Source organism: Meles meles, chromosome 9 (assembly GCF_922984935.1).
Source record: "Meles meles chromosome 9, mMelMel3.1 paternal haplotype, whole genome shotgun sequence".
NCBI classification, from domain to species: domain Eukaryota; kingdom Metazoa; phylum Chordata; class Mammalia; order Carnivora; family Mustelidae; genus Meles; species Meles meles.
The window spans coordinates 20,709,447-20,734,999 of record NC_060074.1 but is presented as its reverse complement, the minus strand read 5'-3'; the positions used below and the strand labels follow the sequence as shown (position 1 = coordinate 20,734,999).

The following is a 25,553-nucleotide window of genomic DNA, read 5'->3' as shown; positions in this document are numbered from 1 at the left end:
ACTAATAGAGTTAGGCCAGAGAGTCAGACATTTCTTATTATAAATATCATACTTAGAAAACCAACTTTCAATTAGGATCTTGTAAAATGCCTTAGAGAGTAAAACTAAATTAAATGTGGTTTAATATTTCTATTATGTTTGAAGTATAATTTTATGAAGTTGAAGACCTCATTCAAACTTTAAGTATCCAAAGAGCAAAGACTGACAGGCTACTTAAAATCATTTCCGAAAAACTTTTAATTTCTCCAGCTAATTTGTTTCAGATATTTATATGCCAAGTACTTTTCATAAAACTTTTTTTCACACAACACAGTTTGCACTCCCAATTTAGTTTTAAGAAGAATCTTTTTTAATATTGCAAAAAATGTAAATAATAATTATGATTTCAAAGTAATAAGGATACAACTTATTCTTAAAAGTTTGTTTTATCCTATGCAATTTAACTCACAGTATCACAGTTTTAGGTTATATGCAATGTATATATTAGAGTTTATGAAGAAGGCAATTTTACTTTTGTATATGTTTAAGCAAAACTTGTAAGAAAATAATTTAACTCAATCTTGGGAATATTAACTATTTTTCCTTAAGAGAATTTACAGACTTTAAGAAATGCTATTTTAGAATAATCAAACAGGGTGTGTGGGAGCCCAGTTAATGACAGATTATCTTCAATTTTTTGGAGGAAATACTATTGCTAAAACTTCAAACAGGCAATGTTGAATTATTTAATATTAATCTCACAGTGTGAAAAAAAATGAATGTAGGATTGTTCAGAGGTTTCGACTGGTCCAGCCACTTTAAAATCTTCCTCTAAGCAAAGCCTGCCGTCAAGGCAGAGGTGCCAGCTTTCCCCAAGGAGAGATGGCGTTTTCCCAATGGAAACCTAATCAGCAGATCTCCTGGGGTAAGCTTTACTTTTATAGGTTAGCTGCTGGGACAGGAGAAAATTCACACAGGGTTTGGGTAAAGTTCAGAGAAGATTAATGATAAACATGACAAACAAACACAGAAGAAAGAGAGAGTAAAAAAATCAAACCTATGAAAATGAAAATGTAAGACTTATGATATATTTATAGATCTAGATCTCTATATATCTTCTCTCTCTCTCTCTCTCTCTCTATATATATATATTCCTTATTCTACTCATTATGCATCCTACCTGCTATCCATCCAACCATCCATCTATCTATCCCCTTTCTATACAGGAGATCACTATCTTTTATATTGTACATTAAAGGAAGTCACATGGACTTTAATTCAGAGAAATGTGGGTACAAACTCTAGCATTGCTACATTCTAGTTATTTTATGCTCACACTCATTGGGTTTCAATGCCTTATCTATGAAATGGAAATCATAATAACCCCATCTCACAGGTTGCTGTGCAGACTCATTTGAGTAATTACATAACAGGACTGGCACATCAAAAACTCAAGACTTGCAAATATTTCTTCACCAAGATGTCTTTACTTTCCCCAGTTATGTATTCTTTTGGGTCTTCTGCTTTGTATTTCTGCTTTAAAGAAAGAGCAACTAGGGGCACCTGGGTGGCTTGGTCGGTTAGGTTTCCGGCTCTTGGTTTCAGCTCAGGTCAGGGTCTCAGGGTCCTGAGATCGAGCCTTGTGTCCAGCCCCACACTGGGCTCCATGCCCAGCACAGAATCTGCTTGCCCCTCTCCCTCGCTCCTCCCCCAAGTCTCTCTCTTTCTCTCTCAAATAAATAAAATCCTAAAAAAAATTAAGAGTAACTAAAGGTCCAACCCATCTAAGCTATTACTCTTATGAACATCAGATAATATAGTTAATTTACAGTCATCTATGTTGATGCTAGGGACAAAGTTTCGTTTTTTGTTTTCCTGGACAAAACTAGTGGGAAGTAAAAAGTTCCTTGTTATTTGTTTTCTGGTTTCATACTCATTTTCCTGGCTCTGTAGATCCTAGGCTATGATTGGCTCTGGATATCTGCTAGCAAGTTCCAATTCAGGACCATATTCTGGACACTATGACAGAAGGCATGATAACTCTTGAAGACAATTAGCAACATGAAAAAATCTTTTTGAGGTAAGAGATTAATGTACATTTTAATTTTTCATTGCTTATTTTTTGACTTCTTTATTCCCTTTTCTACTCTGTTTTTTATTTTTCTTTGAGACATTACATGTATAAAATTATGAATAGGACTTTGTTGTTCAGAACATTAAAGATGAATCTAGATTGCATGGGGATTATTACTGGGAAATTATTCACTATACATAACTGAAAGGTAACATGGATCTTCACAGCTAGAAACATTACACTTCTTAGTGTAAACTGAAATTATGAAAGGCTCAGTTGTCTTCCTTTTGAACATCTAAAGTGTTCTGGTAGTGGGTATTTTTAGTTTATGTTAAAAATTGTCTTAGTTAAGGAGTGTTTGTAGTATGTATTTTATTCTCTTTCTTGTTAATGTCAGATTCTCAATGTAATTAACTAACAGTAGTTTTTGCATTGCAAAGTGAACCAGTATTTGTATTGTTATTTTTTAGTAGTGTCATGATGGTAATGAGACAGTTTCTATTAAGTAATACAAAAATATCTCATGACATGGTTCTAAAGTCATATCATGTCTAAATAAAACAAAGGACAACGGGAACTAATATGGTAAGTAAACTGCCTTTAAATCAGTTTGCAGGAAAACATTAAAAGCAACTTATAAACAAATTCATCTAATAAAAAGTATTGTTGACTATAGGCTGATATAAAATAAGGGATTCAGATACAACCCAGGTAACAGAAATATAGGTGGTAACAGATCATCACTAGATAAACACCTAAAAGTATAAGTGAAGTCTGTCTTGAAAACTTATTCTGGGCAATGGAGATGGGGTCAGTATTCTGCAAATAGTATCGAAGGGGTCCTTGATAGATAAAGTGAATTCTGGAAAGAAATATTGTTTTCTTGGTATTGGGGAAGTAATTTGGTAGAAATACATATAGGAGGTAAATAGGTATGAGACAAACTGAGACATGCTCCCATCTACAGAAATCATCTACCTGATCATACCCGAAAGATATCATGCTAAGCTACTTATATTTCACCTAAGTGATGAATAAACATCGTATTGTGACACAAATTTATTAGACAAGTTGCTACCCCAGACACTTTTATTTCCCATCAATATATTGAATCCACACAATAACACACGTTCTAGATGGAAAAACTGGCAAAATGATGGATAAAAGGTCACTTACTGTCCCAGGTAGACATCACTTTGACTTACATCAGTGTAGTACAAATATTTTATCATAGTAGATCCCTGTGTCAGAAAACCTGAAATCAAATTCTGCCTTTACTTCTTACTAGTAAGAAGTAACAATCTAGTAACTTACTAGTAAGAAGTAAGTAAGTGACAATCTCTCTAACCTTCAGATTCTCTCATCCATAAAGCGGGAATAAAACTCATGTTCATCCTTTCGTATGTTGTGGCAATTAAATGAAATAATATATATCAAATTGCTTATTTAACCTCTGTATCACCAGGGCGCATGGGTGGGCCCAGTCAATTAAGTGCCCGACTCTTGATTTGGGCTCAGGCAATGATCTTGGGATCATGGAATGGAGCCCCATGTCGGGATCTGTGCTGGGTGTGGACCCTGCTTGGGATTCTCTCTCTCCCTCTGCCCCCTACCAAAGTAAATAAATAAATAAACAATAAATAAATAAATAAATTCATTCTGTATCACTGTTTTAATCACTCTTGATGTCTTCTAAGTCTTCCAAGTCTTAGTCATCTAAGTCTATAACCATCATTTGATCAACAAAATTTAAAGACTTGAAACTGTCATTCACTGAGGTAATTCTGTCATTTTTACCAATGAGTATTTCCCTGCCTGAATGCTGAGCCACGGCCTCACAGACAATACATAAGGCTCCTGCCCTTTCCTATTTAAGCTAAAATGATGAATTAAATTTTACTTTACCGTTCAGCATTCATAGGGGTTGTCGCCTTCTGGTTTATTCCATGTGCTGACTCATGCTATACCATTGCTATGCTCTTCTGGTATTTTGTCATGTCAAATTCCTTAACACAGTCTCGGGCCTTAGCACATATTTCTAGTTTAGTTATTTTGTTATATTAATCTATTGATATTGCCTGGTTGATTTATAATAAAAACAATGGAGTTAAAACTTTCTCAGTGGCCCTGGAAATTTCAACTCACTTCGGAGCAACACATGACTTTGTTGGTAGACACAGAAGTTTGATTTTGAATGTGTATACCCTTTGAGTTTTCGTCAGGACCAGCTGTGATTACTTGAACATGCAAAGGCTCACCAATTAGGCGGTGAACAAAAAAATCCAAAACAAGTTGGCATATGCTTGAGAACATATTTTTGTTGATTTCTTTCAGGTTGTTAAGAGAGAAGTAAGAGACACTGACAATAAATTCAACCATATGGAATATAAAAGCCAGTAAATGTTTCTGCTTTTAAGAATAATGGACATCATAATGCTGTGTTAAAAGAAATGACAAGTAAGCCTACGGTAGACTTGTGAAAGAAGGAAAACAAAACAATTTTAGACAGAATGCTCCTGTCAAGAAAAGGTTTTTCTCAGTAGGGTACAGAACGGTTGCCTAGGAAACCGGTGCTAATTGCTGCTGCTGAGGGAAGCGAGTCAACAAGGAAAGCACTGTGTAGTTGGAAGCACTCTGCTACACAAATACCCTGGATAAATTCATAAAAACAGGGAAAGATGAAAAGTTTCTTGCTTAATTTGGAGAGCAAATGGTTCCTCCGAAACGATTTCCTGTAATCAACCGGTGAAGAAGGAAATTAAAAGAGCAGATTGTTGGTTTTTCCGTTTGTTTATTTCCTTGGCACCTTAGCATTAATTAAAGAGGCCAACATTGGCATCTCCTTCCTTAGACTCTGATTTGATCTTAAAGGTCACCCTTGCCAATGTTGCAGCTGTAGATCTTTGTCCTACCAGCTTTGTCTTCCAAAGATTTCTTCTGAAGATTTACTTATTAAAACAAGGGTAAATTTAGTTTATGGGAATAAATGCACTTGAGTAAAATTAGTTTATGGGGATAAACACATTTTTTTAAAGATTTTATTTATTTGATAGAGATCACAAGTAGATAGAGAGGCAGGCAGAGAGAGAGCGAGAGGGAAGCAGGCTCCCTGCCGAGCAGAGAGCCCGATGCGGGACTCGATCCCAGGACCCTGAGATCATGACCTGAGCCGAAGGCAGCGGCTTAACCCACTGAGCCACCCAGGTGCCCCTGGGGATAAACACATTTTAAGATAAGGACTCACGACTGTGAAAATTCAGTTCCAATGGATGCTTAAATTTAAGAAAATTTATTGTGTACCCCTTATAGACAATGGAACTATTCTTAGCCATGATGAAGAATATAAAGATAAGACAGGGTATTCCTACATGTAAATTGTGCTTGAAATGGGGCTATCTCATTAAAGGAGAAATTTTGCTTCTGTTTTCAAAGATTTTTCTATGAGAAATGGCCACAGATTTTGGCTCACCCAACCACAGTCACTCAGAAGGCCCTGTTCTTAAATGCATTTAGAATCTGGCTAGGCTCTGATTGGGAGCAGTTAGGATTGTAGAACAATTTTTCCTCTGCCTCTTTTTTCCCTCATTGCAACTGGTGGACTCTAATCCACAATTTGTTTAGCTTAATAATCTAACCTACTCAAATGAAGTTTTTAAAACTTGAAGAGAATCTGCCCAGCATTTAAATTTAGTCAAGGATTTAATTAAGACGATTATCAGTGGAAGGATACCATAGGTTAAGCGTACTGTATTATGGAGTCGAAGCAATTTGAAAAGAAAAGCACAGATCAGAAATATTATCTACTAGAAAATTTTGCTCCTAATTTTAAGGGCTCACTTGGAAATAGGAAAAAACACATTTAAGCAGAAGAAATACAGTAAGCAAATATAGTTTAGCTTTATACTTAACTATTCTAGTTAAAAGTTTTTGCTGTTGGTGGTATTGGGGATTTCCAATGTGGTGATGTACCCCTATTTATATTGCTGTTTTTAGCCCATGTATTAAACATTTATTAATTAAGCTAGATTATAATATTCCATTGATTTTAAATTAATTTGAGAAAGAAATTTCTTGCATAATATTCCCCTTTCAAATTTCCAGATTGCTTTACTATACATACAGTGAATATAATCAATACGGCACTGGGGTAATTGATAATATTTTTAGAGCTTTTCAATGCTCAGTTGTGCATCTTATCAAAGTCATTGCTATTGTGCTACTCCTTGTGAACCTGTGAGAATTGAAATCATCTTTTGCATTAAGTCTTAAACACATCATATTGTCGAAAGAATGTGGCATGAGACATTATTAATAACATTAACAGAAAGATGAAATAGCAATAAAACTAGAGACCTTAAATAAATGCACAGAGTAACTGGGATAAACAAAATACAAAGGTATGTTTAGAATGCAGTATAGTGTGTGTGTGTGTGTGTGTGTGTGTGTGTGTTTATGCATGTGCCAGCTTTCATGCCAGGAAAGTCTCTCCATGTTTTTAAAGTTTCACCTGTATTTGAGAACCTCAAAGACTTTGATCACCTGAAGCAAGGCTAGGATTTGGGCGAATTAATGTTTCTGTATTTTCAAAACCTAGGAATTCCTGAGCTGGAGGATATGATGGAAAAATGGAAAAATTTTCCGGGATCCAAAAAATGTCATTAGAGTAAACTTTCAAAAATATAATTCTCTATGTACCAGGAATAGTTTTTACTAGTTACCTCTATAAAGTAGTCATTTCTTCTAAGAGAAACTGTTTGTTACCATGGTGTGGTAAAAGTCACCTTTTGTTCACTCTGTCCTTCTCATCCCCATCATAGTATAACTTACATAAAATATTTGGAGGCCTTGGGACCGAGAAGCATATGGAATTTAGGAACTATATGATGGGAAAACCACTTTGTTCCCAACACATAGAGAGACCAACATAACTTTTATGTAATTATAGTTTGCTTCAACCTCCAGTCCTACCATGTTTCTAAGAATGAGTGTGCAAATAGCAGCACACAATATCAACCTTATGTGCTTTCTTCCTAACAAATCTCTCATGAACTATAAATGGTTTAAGTAAGCGATTCTCCATCTTCTATAACTGCCCATTTTATTTTTATCATTGTAGCTATATAAAATATCATCCACAAATATTCTCTTTACACCAGCTCTAAAACCACTTGGCATACTCCAAGTCACTAATAAGTGTAGATGGTAAATCTTTATCATTTTCAAAATGTACCTATATATATATATATAATATATATATATGACATGATATAAAATATAAAACCAGAGAACCATATTCCAATAAAGATATGATATGATGATATGAAAAGATATGATAGAATTAATTACATTGTGTAATTCTGAAAACTAAAACGTCATAGTGAAAATGAAATAAAAAATAAGGAGAAAGATAGTTTTGAACTCTCCTTCTATTATTCATTAATAATTTTTGTTAAATAAGAGCTCAGCCATAACACAAGATAAGAAAGAGGCACATTCTCTGAAAAATTTCAAACAAGTAAAATTGATAATAGTCAAAGACTTTTTTGTAGGACCTCTGAGTAGCAAGATCAAGAGACTTTGCAAGATCACGTTTTTTTCAGACAATTAAATGTCAAGTCCAATGTTATATTTGTAATTGGTCATATTTTATAAGAAAAAAGCGAAGACTTTAAGAGAACTTTTAGTTTTCTCATGACAAAAATTATTCTAGAATAAAGATGACTTGTTTTGTATTCTGGATTGATAAATGCATCCCATGTAAAATATTATTAATTTCCCTCCATCCACAGATACAAAAGATTCATTACAGAAAATAAAAAAGAAGTAATAGTAACTTCAAAGTTATCATCAAAAATTTGCAAATAAAAATACAAATTCTACTTTAGAAAATAACCCTTAGAGGTCTGTTGAAATAAAATCATACATTGATGATTTTGCTTCAATGTTGTTTACTATGTCAATTTGTATCTCTTCTCTGTATATTCATCTCATTGTTAACAGTATTCTAGAAATATCTGCAAATCCTTGGTGTCATATACATATACATACATATATATACATATACACACATATATATATACATATATGTATATATACATATACTTAAAACAGCCAAAGTATTCACTCTGAAGACATTGAAGCTTTATATCAGAATGTAAACGGCATCTAGAAAGCATAAAACTCTAATTGATTATGGTAATAGCTCTGGTTGTTCTATTGTGTGAGCCCAGCAGAAAGAGAAAGATCATCAATTTTGATGGAGTGTCAGAGTTGAGAAAAATGTAAGAACAGGATGCCATCTAAATAGGTAGCGTGACAGGGATGCCTGGGTGGCTCAGTTGGTTAAGCAGCTGCCTTTGGCTCAGGTCATGATCCCAGCGTCCTAGGATCGAGTCCCACATCGGGCTCCGTGCTCGGCGGGGAGCCTGCTTCTCTCTCTGTCTCTGCCTGCCACTCTGTCTGCCTGTGTTCACTCTCGTTCTCTCTCTCTGACAAATAAATAAATAAATAAATAAATAAATAAATAAATAGGTAGGTAGCGTGACACCAGGCAAGGCAACTGAGTTTTGCAGTGGGGTTGAGGGTGGGATCCTGACCATAGGACATAGCTTCAGGTGACTACTGATAACCTGAACAAAAATGAAATAGGTTTCAGGAAGCAAATGAAAAGATGCTCAAAGCAAGGTTTATTTACTTTATAATTTTGCTCATGGCAGGTCCCAGGTAGGCAGATGCCACTATAACTACAAGCTATACTATGTTTGAAAACACATAGCATTTAGCATGCAAAACACAATCCTATGTAAGGGATATGTGGGGCTTCTTCATGATATGGTAAATCAGATTTTATAATCTTCATTTCATTTTAGTAAAATATAGCAATGAAAATCAAATTTACTATAGACACATCAAAAGGTATATTATTCTCTCTCTCTCTCTCTCTCTCTCTTTTTTCAAAAGGTATATTACTCTCTTACTGGCATCTAAGACAATTATCTAAATCAGGCATGTAGCTTTTTGTTTTTCAAAATGCTGTTACAATTTCATTATTTCATATGTGGTAACTCTGATCACAAAGAGGTTGCCCAATTCCTCGTTCTAAGAATATGCTTAAGAATATTTCTGGTTCATTTTTATTTCCCTTGAAAGTTTATCAATCCCTTCATTTCAACTTTTAGAGAGATCCTCTACCCTTCAAAAATGTTTCATTTGAGCTTGTATTGGGGTTTATTTTGTTGAAGAAAAGTTTGCTGTAAAAGGAAAAACTCTCATGAAATCAAGGAACTTTGTGATTCCTGCTCTTTTTTTTTTCTTGGATAATTCTGAAATGCAACATGAAACACAGAAGTGTGAATAATTTGGTCTGATAGTAACAAGAAAGTGCAAAAGCTATAGGAAGAGAAGTATGGTTTTAATGCAATCACATTAAGTAAAGCATCATACTTAAAACTTTATAGAACAAAATAAAAGAACCACATCAATGTTTCAATCAATTATATTTTCCAAAATATTTTCTAAAAAACATACTTGGTAATTTCCATTTCTCTCCAGACCTGGTGAAGAAAAGCACTTCGTATTTATAAAGCTTTTGCCATATTCAATTGCATCAAAGAATATAAGGGAGAGTGGAAATTCACTATTATTTGGGGACACAGGAGACTCAAGCATTTCTAATTAGAATTGAAGAAATGCTCAACATCTAAAAAAATCTACTTTAAAAATTAAGCATAACCTGGGAAGTTTATACTCCTTCCCATTAAAAAAAGAAAAAAAATTCAGCCTTATCTGGTGATTCCAGTCTTAAGATATTAAATTATCAGGGAGGGTAAGGGTAAGTAATTCACCCTTCCTTAAGCAATGAAATCCAGCTATAAAGGAATCTGTGTCATGAAAACATCCAAGTTCTTAAGCAGTATTTTCAATGTTGCATTTAGATCATATGTCCAAGTTCAATGTGGTCCACAGGGCATTTCAGGCAGATATTTTATGAGGACAGGGATCATTGTTACCATGAATGAATGAACTTCTCCTCCTAAAATGTGACTTTTGAAAGTAGCCTCTGCACTTGCTTCAAACTCAGTTCTTTGTTCCCTTTCTGAGTGAAATTGAGAATTGTAAGAATTGGATGGGAACTGACCTGGAGGAGTATCTTACATGCTTTGGCACCTAGGTCAAGTTAGTGGATGTTTTGGGAAGAAAAAGCAATTTTCCCTACATTTTTGTACTGATACAGCTCTGAGAAGAACAGGTTTATTCCAGTCTTTGCAATGTTCTAGTCATAAATCTATTTTTTTAAGCTGATGAGAAAAAAAACAACAACCAGTAGACAGTTTTTCAAGAAAAAGAAAATGTACATGGGCTTTAAGAGAAAGGACAGCAGTATGCAAAATGTAGCAAGAAGAAAAAGTATCTAACAATTTCATTTTAAAAATTGCTTATAAAAATAATAGTAAACGATGATGATTATTTTTCCTTTACAGAGAAGAAAAAATCCTTTAAATACTGAAATCCTTCATGATTAGAATCAGAACATGTATATGGGAGCATCTTTCATTTTAATCTATTAAAAAGAAAAAAATGGGTTACAAACGCTTTTCTCATTTTTAAAAAAATAATGACACTAGAGAAGTTAACAAGTAAATATCCCTATTATTCAGTAAAGAAATGATGTTTGTTATCTAAGAACTTATCATTTGCAAATCATGTTATAGACTCTAAGATGAAGTAGAGAAAAAAAGAGCATTGGTGATATTTTATGTAGGCTGACCTTCAAAAATAGCATACATTTCTCCAAGGCAATACTGATATATTCCTTTAAAGAAGAAGGATAATTAAACCTATGACTTATGGGGAACCTGGGTGGCTCAGTTGGTTAAGCAACCGCCTTTGGCTTAGGTCATGTTTCCGGATACAGTCCCACATTGAGTCCCACATGGGGCTCCCTGCTCTGCGGGGAGTCTGTTTCTCCCTCTCACACCTCCCCTCTCGTGCTCTCTTTCACTCTCTCAAATAAATAAATACAATCCTTAAAAAAAGAACAAAAACAACACAAAACAAAACTATGCCTTAGAACATCCATTTGCTTTAAGATTCAGATGGTCCATTTGCCAGAACTGAAATTTATGTGACTTCCTGACTTAAACAGTGAGGCAGTCCTTACCTTATGCCCAGAAGATCAATGTGGACATGAATTTTAAAGTTCTGTTTGCAGGATATTTTAGTGCCATTTCAACTGCAGCCAACTGTGACATTGGGCTCAATTTTGCAGGAATGAGCATGAGAAGTTATTCACTATCCATGTGTTTTCTTAGCTCTTAGATTACAGATCTCTCTTAGAAAGGTCATTTACTCTGTTTCCATATTCTTTCCAGTTCATTAATTTTCATCATCAAGAAAATATCTCTAATCAGATGTCATACTATCTTAAGTCAAAGGTATACTTTCTTTACTCCAAACCTTCGTCCCAATTTTCAGACCATGTGATCTGCTATATCCTTTCCTGACCCTCTTTTCACTACAGTATTTCAGAGTTGCTACTGAATTCCTTCTGTTCAAGCGACCGATTCTACAGTCCTCACTGATTCTAGCCTTCTCTCTTAGGTTCTTTTGCTTCTTTATGTCCATTATTCCCCCCAACACCATCATTCCCATAAGGGCATTGCTCGTGCACTGGTATAATTTTTGTAGCCCCATTTTGCTCCTGAGATTTCAATCTCAAAACCCAAGATGGACATGAACTCTTTCTCTTCTTTATATCCATTCCAAAAAATGTATTAGCACTTACTCTAGAAAACAATCACAACATTATACACCAAAATGAACATGAAGACAAAGGATGCACAGCTTCTGCCCCAAAACACTTATAACCTAGTGCTGCAGATTGAAACGAGTAACAGGTAAGCTCAGTAGAATGGTTCATATGATTAGTGCAACTAACAAGATATGAATATGCTACACGGAAGTGTTCAGGAGAGGAAGACATTCCCTGGAGAGGATAAAATCAGTGTCAGCTCTGGATCTTTGACTGTGTACTCCGAGAACCTTTCCTGTGGGGTATGCACCCTTTCACAATGTTTTCTCATCCCTGTTTCAGTGCAGCACATGAATGAAACCACAGATTCGTTGGGCAAATGTAACCTGTTTTGCCAAAGGGAAGATTGTTAGTTCACTCGGAAGGGTTGACCATTCATGCTGGCATCCTTTACGGACAAGATAGAGGTGCTCATAACCCAGCACTGTCTCAATCTGTCTTTCAAAATAGAACATTAGGACTGGGGGCACCTGGGTGGGTCAGTGGGTTAAGCCTCTGCCTTTGGCTCAGGTCATGATCTCTGGTTCTTGGGATCGAGCCCCGCATTGGGCTCTCTATGCAGCAGAGAGCCTGCTTCCTCCTCTCTCTCTCTCTGCCTGCCTCTCTGCCTACTTGTGATCTCTGTCTGTCAAATAAATAAATAAATAAATAAAGTCTTTAAAAAGAAAAAAAAAGAACATTAGGACTGAAAATCCGGAGTCCAGTTTATAGGCTGTTGAAGCTGAGTCATCACTATTAAAGATGATTTTCCTCTGAATTTTGATTCTTCTATTGTTACTCATTTTGCCTATTGTTGTCTTAAGTTTTGAGGATTACTGAAATAAGTTGTAAAAACAGACATTTTATTCCCATTTCCATGTTCTAATAACCACTTAGCATTTGCATATCTGTTAAAGGTTGCAACAAGAGACTGGGGCATATATGTTCCTCCTTCTTTGCCCAACAGTTTGACTGGGTTTTGAATTGTATTTCCTATGTGTGTTGCTGAATGATGACTCATGCTGGGAGATGAGCCACTCTGTGAGCAGGCAGCAAGCAGCTCAGTGTCCTTTTCCCCTCAGGACTCATGATGCCAAGTCAGATCATGCTTTCACGGCCAGATCTGCAAGGCGGCACCAGTTGTTCTGTTCATCTGCTCCAGAGATGAATTTCCAGACTCCCCTGACAGGCAAAGCACGTGCTTTATGTAATGTGGTAAGGAGCAGTGAAGTGTGAGGGAATGAGGGCAAGAAGAAAACCTGAAGCAGAGAGAGTCGGTTCATCACAGTAGCTTGGGGAGGAAAGAGAGAGGAGTGATGACTGTGAGCTACTCCTCAGTTTCCTAACCTCTTAGCAGCAGTAACAACAAAACCAGAGTCAGCCCTTGCAGTGGTATTTGGAATACCGTGGCAGGTATTTTTCTCAGGTACATACCAGCAATAGAATCAATGTGTGTATACATATGTTATTCCTTTCAAAAAATGCAGTATTGATCAGTGATTAATATATTCTCAAGATATTAGAACAATTTATTTGTTGCAAATTACTGTTAAAGTTGTTCTCTGGGGTACCTGAGTGGCTTAGTTGTTAAGCGTCTGCCTTTGGCTTAGGTCATGATCCCAGGGTCCTGGGATCAAGCCCCGCATTGAGCTCCCTGCTTGGCAGGAAGCCTGCTTGTCCCTCTCCCATTCCCCCTGCTTGTGTTCCCTCTCTCACTGTGTCTTTCTCTGTCAATAAATAAAATCTTAAAAAAAAAAGTTCTCTTTTTTTTCCTTTTTTTTGTGTGAGAACAAAATTCTTAGAAATATAACAAGAGACAGATAAAGGGAATACATAATCCTCATCAAAACAAAGGCTTAGGTTTTCCAAAAATGAATCCAGGAAGACTCGCTTTCATGACTGATTATTTTCGAAATCTGCTCAATGCAAATAAAAAAGGCTTTATGAAACATTTAGAATTTTTCCCCAAGTGGAGATTTTAAAACCTCAAAAAATGGGAATACCTTAAAAGAAAAAAATATGACAGCTTAGTGAAATAAGTCAATCGGAGAAAGACAACTATCATATGATCTCCCTGATATGAGGACATGGAGAAGCAACATGGGTGGGTAGGGGGATAGGAGAAGAGTAAATGAAACAAGATGGGATTGGGAGGGAGACAAACCATAAATGACTCTTAATCTCACAAAACAAACTGGGGGTTGCTGGGGGGAGGTGGGATTGGGAGAGGGGGAGCGGGCTATGGACATTGGGGAGGGGAGGCGAACCATAAGAGACTATGTACTCTGAAAAACAACCTGAGGGTTTTGAAGGGTCAGGGGTGGGAGGTTGGGGCAACCTGAGGGTTTTGAAGGGTCAGGGGTGGGAGGTTGGGGAAACAGGTGGTGGGTAATGGGGAGGGCACGTTTTGCATGGAGCACTGGGTGTTGTGCAAAAAGAATGAATACTGTTACACTGAAAAAATAAATAAAATGAAAAAGGAAAAAAAAAAAGAAAAAAATATGACAGAATGTGAGAGCAAATTAGAGAGGAGAAAATTTGATAAAGTCTTGTAAAATACAGGATCAGGAGGGAGGGTCAAGTAAGAAAATACAATGATAATTAAATTATATTTACATTTAAAAGCAAGCCAGACAGAATTTTACCAGTAGATCTGAATTGTTCTTGCTCAAATCTGTTGCACTAAGATTCAAACTCAATAAAATATTTTTCAAAGGATCAGTGGCCCAAAGAGAAGGATAAAACACCTTTTTTTTTAGTCCTTATGATTGTGGTTCTGACATTTAGTGTAAAACAAAACGGTAAAGAAACGAGACTGATTTCCAGCAAGAGCATGGGAGGAATTTTCTGGAAGAATATACATGGGAGTAAATGTGTATGCAAATTAACCTTAATTTTTAAATATCATATTACATTGTGTTAGATACAGCCTTGCTCTTCACAACTGGAAGCGTTTGTAGGCAATTAAAATTCCAAGGAACAAAAACATGTTTTAATTTGTTGAGTCATTGGGTTTAATTAAAAGAAGTCTAGAGGAACCAAGTTTTCCTTATATTTTGATTCAGAATTATTGGCTTAAGACAAATCTCATCCTACTTTAAGACTTGTGCTGTAGAGCAAAGATAGATGTGAAGTGGGTTTTTATAGGAAGAGCTACCTTATATATAACTGCACATTTAAGTAAACAACATTATCTTGTGCCTGTCTTCCTCACTTTGTATAAACACTTTAAGCTCTCACTAGCAATACCTACTACATATAAGCTCCTATCTTACCAAGAAGAAGAAATGCAGTTCTTTACTATAATGCCCATGTAAGTTAATGCTCAGTTAGGTACCGACCCATCTCTTTACCAACAAGAGAAGCCAGTTATTATAATTGAAGCTCACAGCCCAAATCTGCTTCAAATGATATAGAGACCACACAGGACAAAGCAAACATGACAAACACAAACCTGATGGAACTGCCCTTTTTATCAATCCTTGTCCTTCTTACTCTTTCTAGCCCCAGATGCCTAACTGTTCAAGGAAGACACTGACAAGATCCCCATTTTCTGTACTCATCCGTTGGCGCCGCCAGGCCCAGAGGCTTCGCGGTGAGGCCGTGTGCTTTTCTGCAGATCCACCCTTGAATGCTAAATAACTCCGCTCTGCACGCTCCTCTCTCCGCAGAGCTCAGGGAAATGGCAGCGGGAGCGATGAGTGGTTGCCATGGCAACAAGGAAGGGAAAATCTGCAACCTCTTGTATTGTTAGGTCGCTGTGTTTGCCTTGCAGGGTGGTGCAGATGGCTTTAGTCGTTTCACAGGAGAAATGGTTCTGCACTTTTTTGGCATTGCGTACATTAATATAATATCATATATAATATGCCATATTTTAAAAGGGATGATGACTGCTCCTTCTAAATCTCAAATCTGGGAATGGAAGGGGGAAGGACGAGAGAGGTAAGGAAAGGCAGGTTCGAATTTTCTAAGATTGGGAAGGGAAACAGAGAGAAGCTTAAAGGTATATTCAGCTTTCTGCACACAAATGATGACAAACTTTCCCGCCGTCATCTATTTTTAAGCCGAAACTTACGATTCCAACAAGGATACACTCTTCACTTGGCTGCCTGAGTTATGGGGATGTTAAAGGGCAAGTCAAGCCTTCCGAAGGCACGGCTCCACTGGAAAGCTCTGGAAAAGCGATAGTGTGGAAGAGCTTTTCCAGATCTCACTGCTGCAGGAGGGAGCAGACCAGAAGAGGATTCCCGGAATGCTGGGAAAACAAAGCAGCCTTGGGGAACCGGGGGCGGGAACTGAGGAAATGTCCTTTAATCTTTAAATTTACCCCAAGAGATAGCTGATACTGGTTTTTGCTGACCACAAAGGCACCTTATACTCTGGTGTTTTCTACTCATGTTGAAAGCATGGTACCCCGGGATAGTCAAAATCACGGAAGCATGATTTTCCATACTTCAGGGTTGTGGCATCTACACACTTCCAAGAACCGCCTCCTTTCCTGCTCCACTCATACTGAAAACCAAGACTAAAGTTATGGTCTCCTGTTGTGTTTAAAGGACCATGGGTGAGGTGTTCTACGATAGAAGGGGGCTGTCGTTGAGAGCTGTGACAGCTGGCTGGCGTGTTCTGGATCTGGCAGTGTAGGGTAGTGGACAGCGCACTGGTCTATGCAGCAGGGCACCTGCGGTCTGGTGTAGGCATGTGGTCTCGGATGGTGACTACACCTGTGAAAGGTGGTCTTACTGGTTTCCTCCTGTTATCTTTTTTTTTTTTTAAGATTTTATTTACTTATTTGACAGTGAGAGAGAGAGAGAGAAGGCACACAAGCCGTGGGAGCAGCAGAGGGAGAGAGAGAAGCAGAGGGGGGAGCCCAACACAGGGCCCGACACTGGGCTTAATCCCAGGACCCTGGGGCTGTGACCTGAGCCAAAGGCAGCCACTTAACTGACTGGGCCACCCAGACGCCTTCTTCTGGTTATTTTGATGGGAATCTAATATGAGTTTGGGCACCACCCTCAGATAAGAAACTTAGATTGGGTTCCTAATTTTCACTCAGACTTGGAACTCTGGGGGTACCAAATGTGGTCCTCTTGCTTTCTCCGTAATGATAAAGTGGAGAAGAGAGGAAAGGTTTATTACAAGTCTATTATGATTCACACTTTGGAAGACAGTTTAAAAATGACGGTTTTAAAACAAACAAAAAGCAGAAAGAGACGCATAAATATAGAGAACTGATCTAACCAGGGGGAATGGGGGTAGAGGGAAGGGGCAAAATGGGTGAAGGGGAGGGGGGTGTTTAGGCTTCTAGTTATGGAATTAGTAAGTCGTGGGAGTAACTGGGAGGTCTAGTCTAGGGAACACTGTCGGCAGCACTGTGGTGGCATTGCACGGTGACAGATGGGAGCTGCACTTGTGGGGAGCAGAGCATAGCAACGCAGAGAAGTTGAATCACTATGTTGTACACCCGAAACTAAAGTAGTGTTGTGTGTCAGCTCTACTGCTGTAAAAAAATAAACTGAAAAAATGATGTTTTTAGTCTCATAATTATCGATTTCCTAAGTGACTAGATTCTTAATGGCTTCTCGTTTCTTTCTGGGGGCTTTTGTGGCATGGTTTCTAAAAAGGCTACCTTAGTGAATACGTGTAAGAAAAAATCTTGAAGTAGCAAAAAGTTATGCTACGATGGGTGAGCACATAATTCTATCTACTTTTCTATGGATTAGCTTTAAATTGTGAGGAAAGAGATGAAATCTAGAAGAGGAATCCATAAAGAAATAGAATTTAGGGGCACCTGGGTGGTTCAGTGGTTTAAGCCTCTGCCTTCGGCTCGGGTCATGATCTCAGGGTCCTGGGATCGAGCCCCGCATCGGGCTCTCTGCTCAGTGGGGAGCCTGTTTCTCCCTCTCTCTCTGCCTGCCTCTCTGCCTACTTGTGACCTCTCTCTCTGTCAAATAAATAAATAAAATATTAAAAAAAAAAGAAATAGAATTTAAAATACTATCGCCTTGTAGAATTCCCTTCTCTCCCCTTGCCCCAGTCTCAGCATATAGGATCAAAGATGAGCTGCCTATGGGCTTGCATTTGCAAAAATTAGAAATTACTATGGCCCAGGAATGAAGGTGAACATCGAAAAGTGTAGATGAGAGAGGACGGGGTCTGATCTTTGGTTGAAGTAAGTCCGCCCGGAGATGGAAGAGGAGAGGGAGATACAGTAATCGCGTTGCATTTATTATGTGATTTTTCTTTTAGAGAGGAATAAAAATAAGCAATCTTGTGGATAAACTTGTTTCTAACAATGAAGAGAGGACTATAGCAAAGTAGGAGAGAAGAAAGACCTTTGGATTCAACCAGTGGTGGCCTGGACGCCACAGCATGCTGAAGACCTGATGTTACCGAAAAGTGTGCCATGTTATACAGCCCCGAGAAGCATCTTTTCTAAGGGAAAAATGCAAAATACTGACAGATTACATGTGAATGGTAAAAGAGGAGGCTAGTGTATTGCTCCTCTGGTCCTCTTTAAAATAACGACCTCAAAATACAGTGTCAGTTCATGTTCATGAGCCCTACCATCAAAGGATAGGATTTTTAAAGACCGTATTTCAGATTGAAGAACACTTCTTCCTGGGAATGATTTTTGTTACGTATAAACCATCAATAATAAAACGTACTATTATTTTAAGATAAAATTTGGGGAGGAATCTAATTGCACATTAACTTATCACTGGCACATCCCCTGTAGGTATGAGACAATATTGCACATTTTTCTTCCCCACGGCTTTCCACATTATACGGACTTACTACATGTCTTGTGATATCTGGAGGGAGGTTAATGTAAAATCATACCCAAGTTTGGATTGTATGTCTTACTCTGGTTCCCCACAGTTGGCTGTTTACAACTTTCATCACTATGAACGTGCATATAGAACTTCCAGAGTTGGAGTCCCAAGAGTAAGATAAGATTCAAGTGAAATATGATGGACTGAGCTCAAAATTAACTCTGAATACTCCTGAACTCATAAATTAAAAGAAACATCTGTTAGTCTCTTTTTAATTTATACTGTTTTCTCAAAGAAGCAGGTGAAGACACACGGACTCGGCAAAGCGATTTTTCCGATGTTCTTAAATAATGAAGACCACTGAGAAGAAATAGGGAGTGATGTTGGCTCTTCACCTCTTGACCGAGCGCACAGAGCAACTTTTTTCTTTAGTTTATTACAAGCTGCTATTATTATCTGTAAGAGGCAACTGGTAAGATAAGACATTTTAGTAGTGTCACCATTAATTTGAAAAAGACTTTCTTTTTTTCTTTGGCATTCATTCATGCGCACATTCATTCACATGCTCATTCATTCACTCATTCAACATACGTTAATTGAACATTAGAAGTGCAACATCGCGTGTTGCTGGATGGGATGATGAGAAAAATCTTGGCCTGTCACATTATCTTGTCTTCCCCACAGTCATTTTGTTCCAGCATGTCCTCATCTCCTCATGCCTCAATTTCTGCAAAACCTTCCTACTGAGGTCTCCTGACACCCAAGTCCCACCTTGTCCAAGCTCTATTGCCCTCAGCAGTCTAAAGAGATGCCTTGATCAAGAGTGCCCCATTGTCCATGTTGACAGGACCACCACCAGCAATAACAATAATGGCAATTAACAGATGCTATTCTCTGATCCGTTGACTTTGTACACTTTACCATCTCATTTAATCCTCACTGTGACCGTGAAAGGCAAATATAACATTTTTATTTCAGTTGTATCCACAGTTTCTTACTACCAGGCCATATGTGCCCGTCGAGCACTTCATAGATTCGCAAATGCTTGAATTAGATTGCACACTCACTCTCCTCTCCTGTTCCACATGAGTTTCTGCAGGATCCTTGCTTCTTATCAGGGCAACTGCCAAAAACCTGACTTCACATAGATAAGTCTTGGAATGTGGTGTGATCAAATGTTGAAACTGTGAACTATCTTGCGGTCCAGCGGTGTTTAACAGATGCTGAGTATCACTGTGTTTCCCTTTGAGCAATTAAAATACTCCGCCATCGCCCTGTGAGTTTGCTGTGACTTTTCAAGATGCTTCTGTGCAAACTTTGGGAAATTTGGTCCTACGTAGAAACGATCCCTTGTCAACGTTGCCTTTCTTTTACTGCTGGTTTGGCATGGAACACATTGTGTTTCGCATTTGAATTGTGTACACCGGTCTCATGTCTGCTCTTGGGTCATCTGCTCTGTGAAGTTCAAAGACATACCTTGCACGAGCACAGAGGCTGGCACATCTTACCTATAGAAAAGGCTCAACAGTAGTTTATCGAACAAGGGGATTAAAAAAATTACACTATGTCCTTATGTAATTGTTCCTCAGTTATCTGAGATGCCCTTAATCATACCCATTGAAATTTAAATACATTTTTTGAACAAAGTGTACAGTAGAGAAGTGTTGCTGTCTAATCGATAGCGTGCAGGAAACCAGGGTTTGAATAAGCAAGAGAGGACTCTGAAGGGGGCACAGCCTTTCCTGTTACTTGTAGTTTACCTACTCTTTTTGGAGTGGTATGTCTGCGAGTTATTGTGTTCAAACACATTACATTCTGATTACAGAAAAAAGGAAATTAATGGTGACGAATACAGTGCAGGCAAGGGTTTTCCTGATGCTGTTAACGTGCTATAATGACCATACCATCAATGATGATATTATCAATGACAGAACAAAGAGGACTATTGGTAGAAATTATACTTTGAAAGGAAGTACTTAAGAGTAACTCAAATTGTGTTCTCCTTCAAGCATCTGTAATATTAGTTCTTACAAAACTCTCTGAGGAAGTATGGAATGGTTCCTATGTATATATGTGTGTTTGTTTCCTTTCTTTCACTCTCTTTCTCTCTTTCTTCAAGATTTTATTTTATTGTTTTAAGTACTCTCTATACCCAACGTGAGGCTTGAACTCGCAACCCCAAGACCAAAAGTCTGTATGCTTCACCAAATGAGCCAGCCAGGTGCCCCAATCTCTATCTCTCTCTCTCTTTTATAAAGGCTGGGAGATAGACTCCAAATTGCTTTCTGCCCCCAAAAGTAAATATGTTTCTATTCAGTCAATCAAATTTAGGTCCAATATTATTCAAGAGAATCAATAAGTAACTATTTGTGAAATTTTCTTTCCATGAGTTAAAAAGCTGACAGTTACTAGCAAAACACACATACACTGAACCATGTGTATTAAAACTAATGTGGTAAAAACTAAATAGGGAGAGGAGATGAAGAATACAACTAATTTGGGGGAATGTCGCGCTAGTTCCCAAGATTTTTCCTCTTCTTTTGGTGTCTATTTCCCCTGCCTAACTGGAATTTCAGTCCTAGCACTAACGAAAGAGGATCATTGCAGTAAATTAATTCACTTTCAGATGAAACAGACTTCAAAGCACGAAGCCAGCCCTGGGCACAGAGGAGCCCTTAGTTACCTGCTGTTTCTCTGTCAGCTGAGGTCAGCTCTCCGTTGATTCCATTCTCTTTGGTATCTGAATAGGTGCTCTGTGACCCATGTTCTCCAAAGGCGCCCTCTTCATCCTCCCTGTATGGGAATCCATTGGCGCTTCTGACAAGTCCTTCCCCTGCCCCGCCTTGGTCCTTAATCTCAGGTGGATGTGGGTGTGCCGATGCCTCTGTTAGTTGAGCGGAGGTCCAGTGAGGCGCCTTTGCTTCTTCTTTCCGATCATCTGCCATTCTTCCACGCCCTGTGACCTCTCCTGAGATTGGAATCAGAAAAATAGTCGCCATCACTTTGGGAAAATCTGATCTGATATGACTATTCCTAAGACAGGGAAAACTTGCAGCAAACTCAATGGTTAGCTATGGCCAAAAGAAACATGCTTAATAATCCACTGTTAATATTAAGCAAATAGTTATTGTTAATACCTTGTTTTTTAAACAGATCTTTTCTGGCTTATCTATTCCTTTACTATGTGACTAACATCACTTTAATTTACTTTAAACTAGTGTTTAGCATTTAAGGAGATATCTAACTTTCATTGACTGTATAGTAGAGTCAAAGAATCCTTCAGGGTAGGGGAAACAGCAGTATCAAGACATTGGGTAGAAAAAGGTAAGAAAACAAATAGTTAAGGGGAAATGATGAATTAGGGAAGATCACTCCAAGTACTCTTAAAAACACAACTCTCCCCGAACCCTAGAAAATGCATTGTCTAACGTAGTAGTCCTTTCCATTTCAAAGGTGTTCAATTTAAACCAGAGGTAGATATGTTTTCCTGGATACTGTATATTAAAAGAGAGTTTTGACTTAATTTTTTAGCAAATTTTCCTAAACCTTATCTACAGATTAAGAGTATATAGAGATGTCCTAAGATTTTCTCTTAGTATAAATCTTACATAGAGAAAGAATAAAAAATTCAGTATTAGGCCCACATCCTACCTTAAAATGTTATTTCACAGGTAAGTCAAATCAGATCTGGAGACATTAAATCACTGACATATATCAGGTGGCTATAAATTATAGTAAAGTTTGAATAAGTCATGGAATGGGTGTTCTCCGCATGTTAAGTGAGTGGTAGATATTGCATAACCTTCATTTCCATGTTGAAGCCACTAGGTTTAGAGATATAGTCAAGAAAAGGTGTTTTCATCACTCAGTTCTAGAAAGCTGTTGCCAGCAAGGTAGACTCATGGATGGCCTATTGTCTCCACACTGCCGATAATGACATAAGCAACGACTGTCTCTGAGGGAAACTAAGAACACTGTCCTGTTTTCAAAAACAGTAACAAGTAAAAAACTCCAAAGAAGCAAACAAGATTGTATTAAAACAAATCTACTTCCTGTTACTAAGCTCTGTTTAGAGACATCACAAATAAATCAAGCTACATAGAAAATAAGTTTTCCTACCGGATTCCTAACAAGTATTTGTCTTTTTTTTTTTTTAACTTAATTTCAATGCTTTCTTCAGGTTCTAATTCTAGTTTTCTATTCATACCAGGAAGAGCTGGATGAGTTAACTCATTAAACTAATTTGACTACAATACTAAACCTCCCCCCAAATTCCTTCCCATAAGCGTTCTAATTATTGTTCCTAAGAACATATTTAAAAAGGATAGAAGATGTTTAGTACTAATTTATTTATTTTACTTACTTAATTTATATGATTTATTTATTTGAGAGCAAGAGAGAGACAGAGTACAAAGTGAGAGAGACAAAGCACGAGCATGGGGAGGTGCAGAGAGAGAAGCAGACTTCCCATTGAGTAGAGAGCCCAACTCATCCAAAGATGCTGGGATCATGACCTGAGCCTAAGACAGGCACTTAACCCACTAAGCCCTCCAGGTGCCCCAGAAGTTTAGCTTTTGAAACATTGATTGAAGGACTTGTGAATAAGCCAAGGAGCATCCTTACATCACTAACAATGTTCAATGAACTGGATCCAAAGAAGGGTTTCCTCATCTGTAAAGTGAGGACAATGTCCAGTTTATTGTTTGTTATAAAACATGAACAGAAAAATATAAAGGGCTCAGCACAGTCCCAGTCATGCTCAATAAATAGTAGTTATTATCTTTGTTTTTGTTATTAGAATGATACTACCAATCATACCAGAAATCATTATGCATAAAATATCTTAAGTAGTTTTCTGGAATTATTGCTATAGGAACCAGAGGCTGAAAACATGTTGAGTACAACAACAAGGGTTACTTGCAAATGTCTACAGGTATTATATAGAACTGAAAGAATGTTCCAAGGCAGACACGGCAAATGTCTAAGATGCAGAAGCCCAGTGGGAGGAGCGTACCCTCAGAATTCAGCACTCCATGTATATATTGGAAAACTCTATTCCATCCTTATAAGGATGATTCTGCAATATTCTAGACTGCAGTCTGTCATTGTCTTCCAGTCAAATATCAAAGGACCTCATCCAGGAGTGTGAGGATTATATTTTTTTTGAACTGTTGTGGCACCTTCATAAGTCTAATGGATTGAAGAAATACCTGGATTCCAGGTGCGAATTGTGAATATTTAAGACGCTGGCTCGGCATCCTTATCTTTACATGCCTTGGTTTCCTTTCCCAAAATAGCTCAATTAAAATTTCCATATTCTTACACTGTCCAATCTATTTTGCATGCTGAATGAATACTTGTAAATAGGAAGTTTGCCCCAAAGAAGTATATGCCTTGTTAATACCACTTTAAAAAAGTTAATGGGTTTTCATTTTAGAACACTTCGAGATCTACAGAAATACTAAGCAGATACAGTACAAGAGTCTCTATGCACCCCTGTATACAACTTCCTGTCACTAAAATCTTACCTCTGTATGGTACTTTAGTTATAATTATAAAATATTAATACATTATTATTAACCAAAGTCCATAGTTTACTGGGATTACCTCAATTTTTGCAATTCCCTTTTTCTGTTGTTTTAGAATCCCATCCTGCAAACATTAACATTTCTTTTCTTTTCACGTCTCTTCAGTTTTCCCCTGGCTGTGAGAATTTCTCAGACTTTCCTTGTTTTTGATGACTTTGAAAAATACTGGTCATGTATAGATAGACTAATTCCTCTATTGAAATGCGTCTGATGTAATTTCATGATTAGTTTTGGGATGTGTTTTGGGTAGGAAGACTGTCACTGCTTACATGTACAAATAAGCTTGAGAAACACTGAGTCATAGGGGTGTGTATAACTTGATCTTTCAGAGAGCTTTTGATATGCTACTGGAATTTTGGAATCTCAGGGAGGGCCAGTGATGTCCATAGCATTCCAACCTATTGGCCATAGAAAACTTTTTCTGATGCCATGTTTATTAACACGTTCAAAAGGATTTGGGAAATGCTTAGGTTTGCATTTTAGTCTCCTAGCCACAGATCTTCAAAGTAAATAATATAAACACCCAAACTCCCAGTTTAAGTTGGCAGTTTTTCCCCCAGGGCTCTCTGGGAAAAATCTTTCAGTGACAAAAATTCCTCACCTTGGACCTAAAAAAATAATGCCTGACTGAGGAAGAGTATCACTTGATTATCATCCACTTAATGTTAAATGTTAATGTTAAATGTTAAAATGTTAAGATACTTTGTTTTCAAGACACCAGGCATTTAAATTGTAAACTCCTTAATGGTAAATGCTTTAGAGTTTTGTATTCTTTCTTTTCAATTAATCAATGAAAGGTGATATTTCCAAGAAAAAAAAAAAAAGCTCATTTGGAAAAAGAAAGAGCTGGGTGGCCATGCTGCTTTAATTAATGTCAGTGGCACAAATACCGTGAATTAATTATCCAAAATGCATTATCTGACTTCCTGATAAGACTATTCAGATAATACATAGTAAAATGCTTACAGATTAATCAGACATCAATTTCTTATTTGTTGGGTATTAGAAATGTACATAGTCTAACCATCTACTAAGTGACAATCATTTGAGGAGATCTTAAGCTATAATCAGCATTGCTCTGACAAAACGACTTTGACAGAAAACGTAATTTGGAAAGATTTTCATCTGCTGTACTGAAAAGCTGCTGGAATCAAAGGAGACACTCTTCGGCCACACTCACAATCGCAACGTGGTATTATTAAAATACTACCCCCTCATAGTAAATTTCACTTAAATTCCTAATCCATGTTTTAGGGTCAGATTATCTCCACTCTACACAAGGTATTACAATATAGTTACAGGAGATCACAGCATCTTTTAATTTCTTCCTCCTGATGTATTACTTT

At 37.4% G+C, this 25,553-nt stretch overlaps 1 protein-coding gene across 16 annotated transcripts in view; it reads right to left on the bottom strand.

Moving 5' to 3' along the window:
• The window catches only part of MAP2 (microtubule associated protein 2), a 298,127-nt gene that overhangs the window by 56,517 nt on the left and 216,057 nt on the right, over positions 1-25,553 (bottom strand). For all 16 annotated transcript variants that reach the window (XM_046018967.1, XM_046018965.1, XM_046018968.1 and 13 more), the window contains one exon: positions 21,303-21,587. In XM_046018967.1, coding sequence (XP_045874923.1) covers positions 21,303-21,564 — 262 coding nt within the window. In that variant the 5' untranslated portion in view covers positions 21,565-21,587. The remainder of the gene's footprint in view (positions 1-21,302; positions 21,588-25,553) is intronic.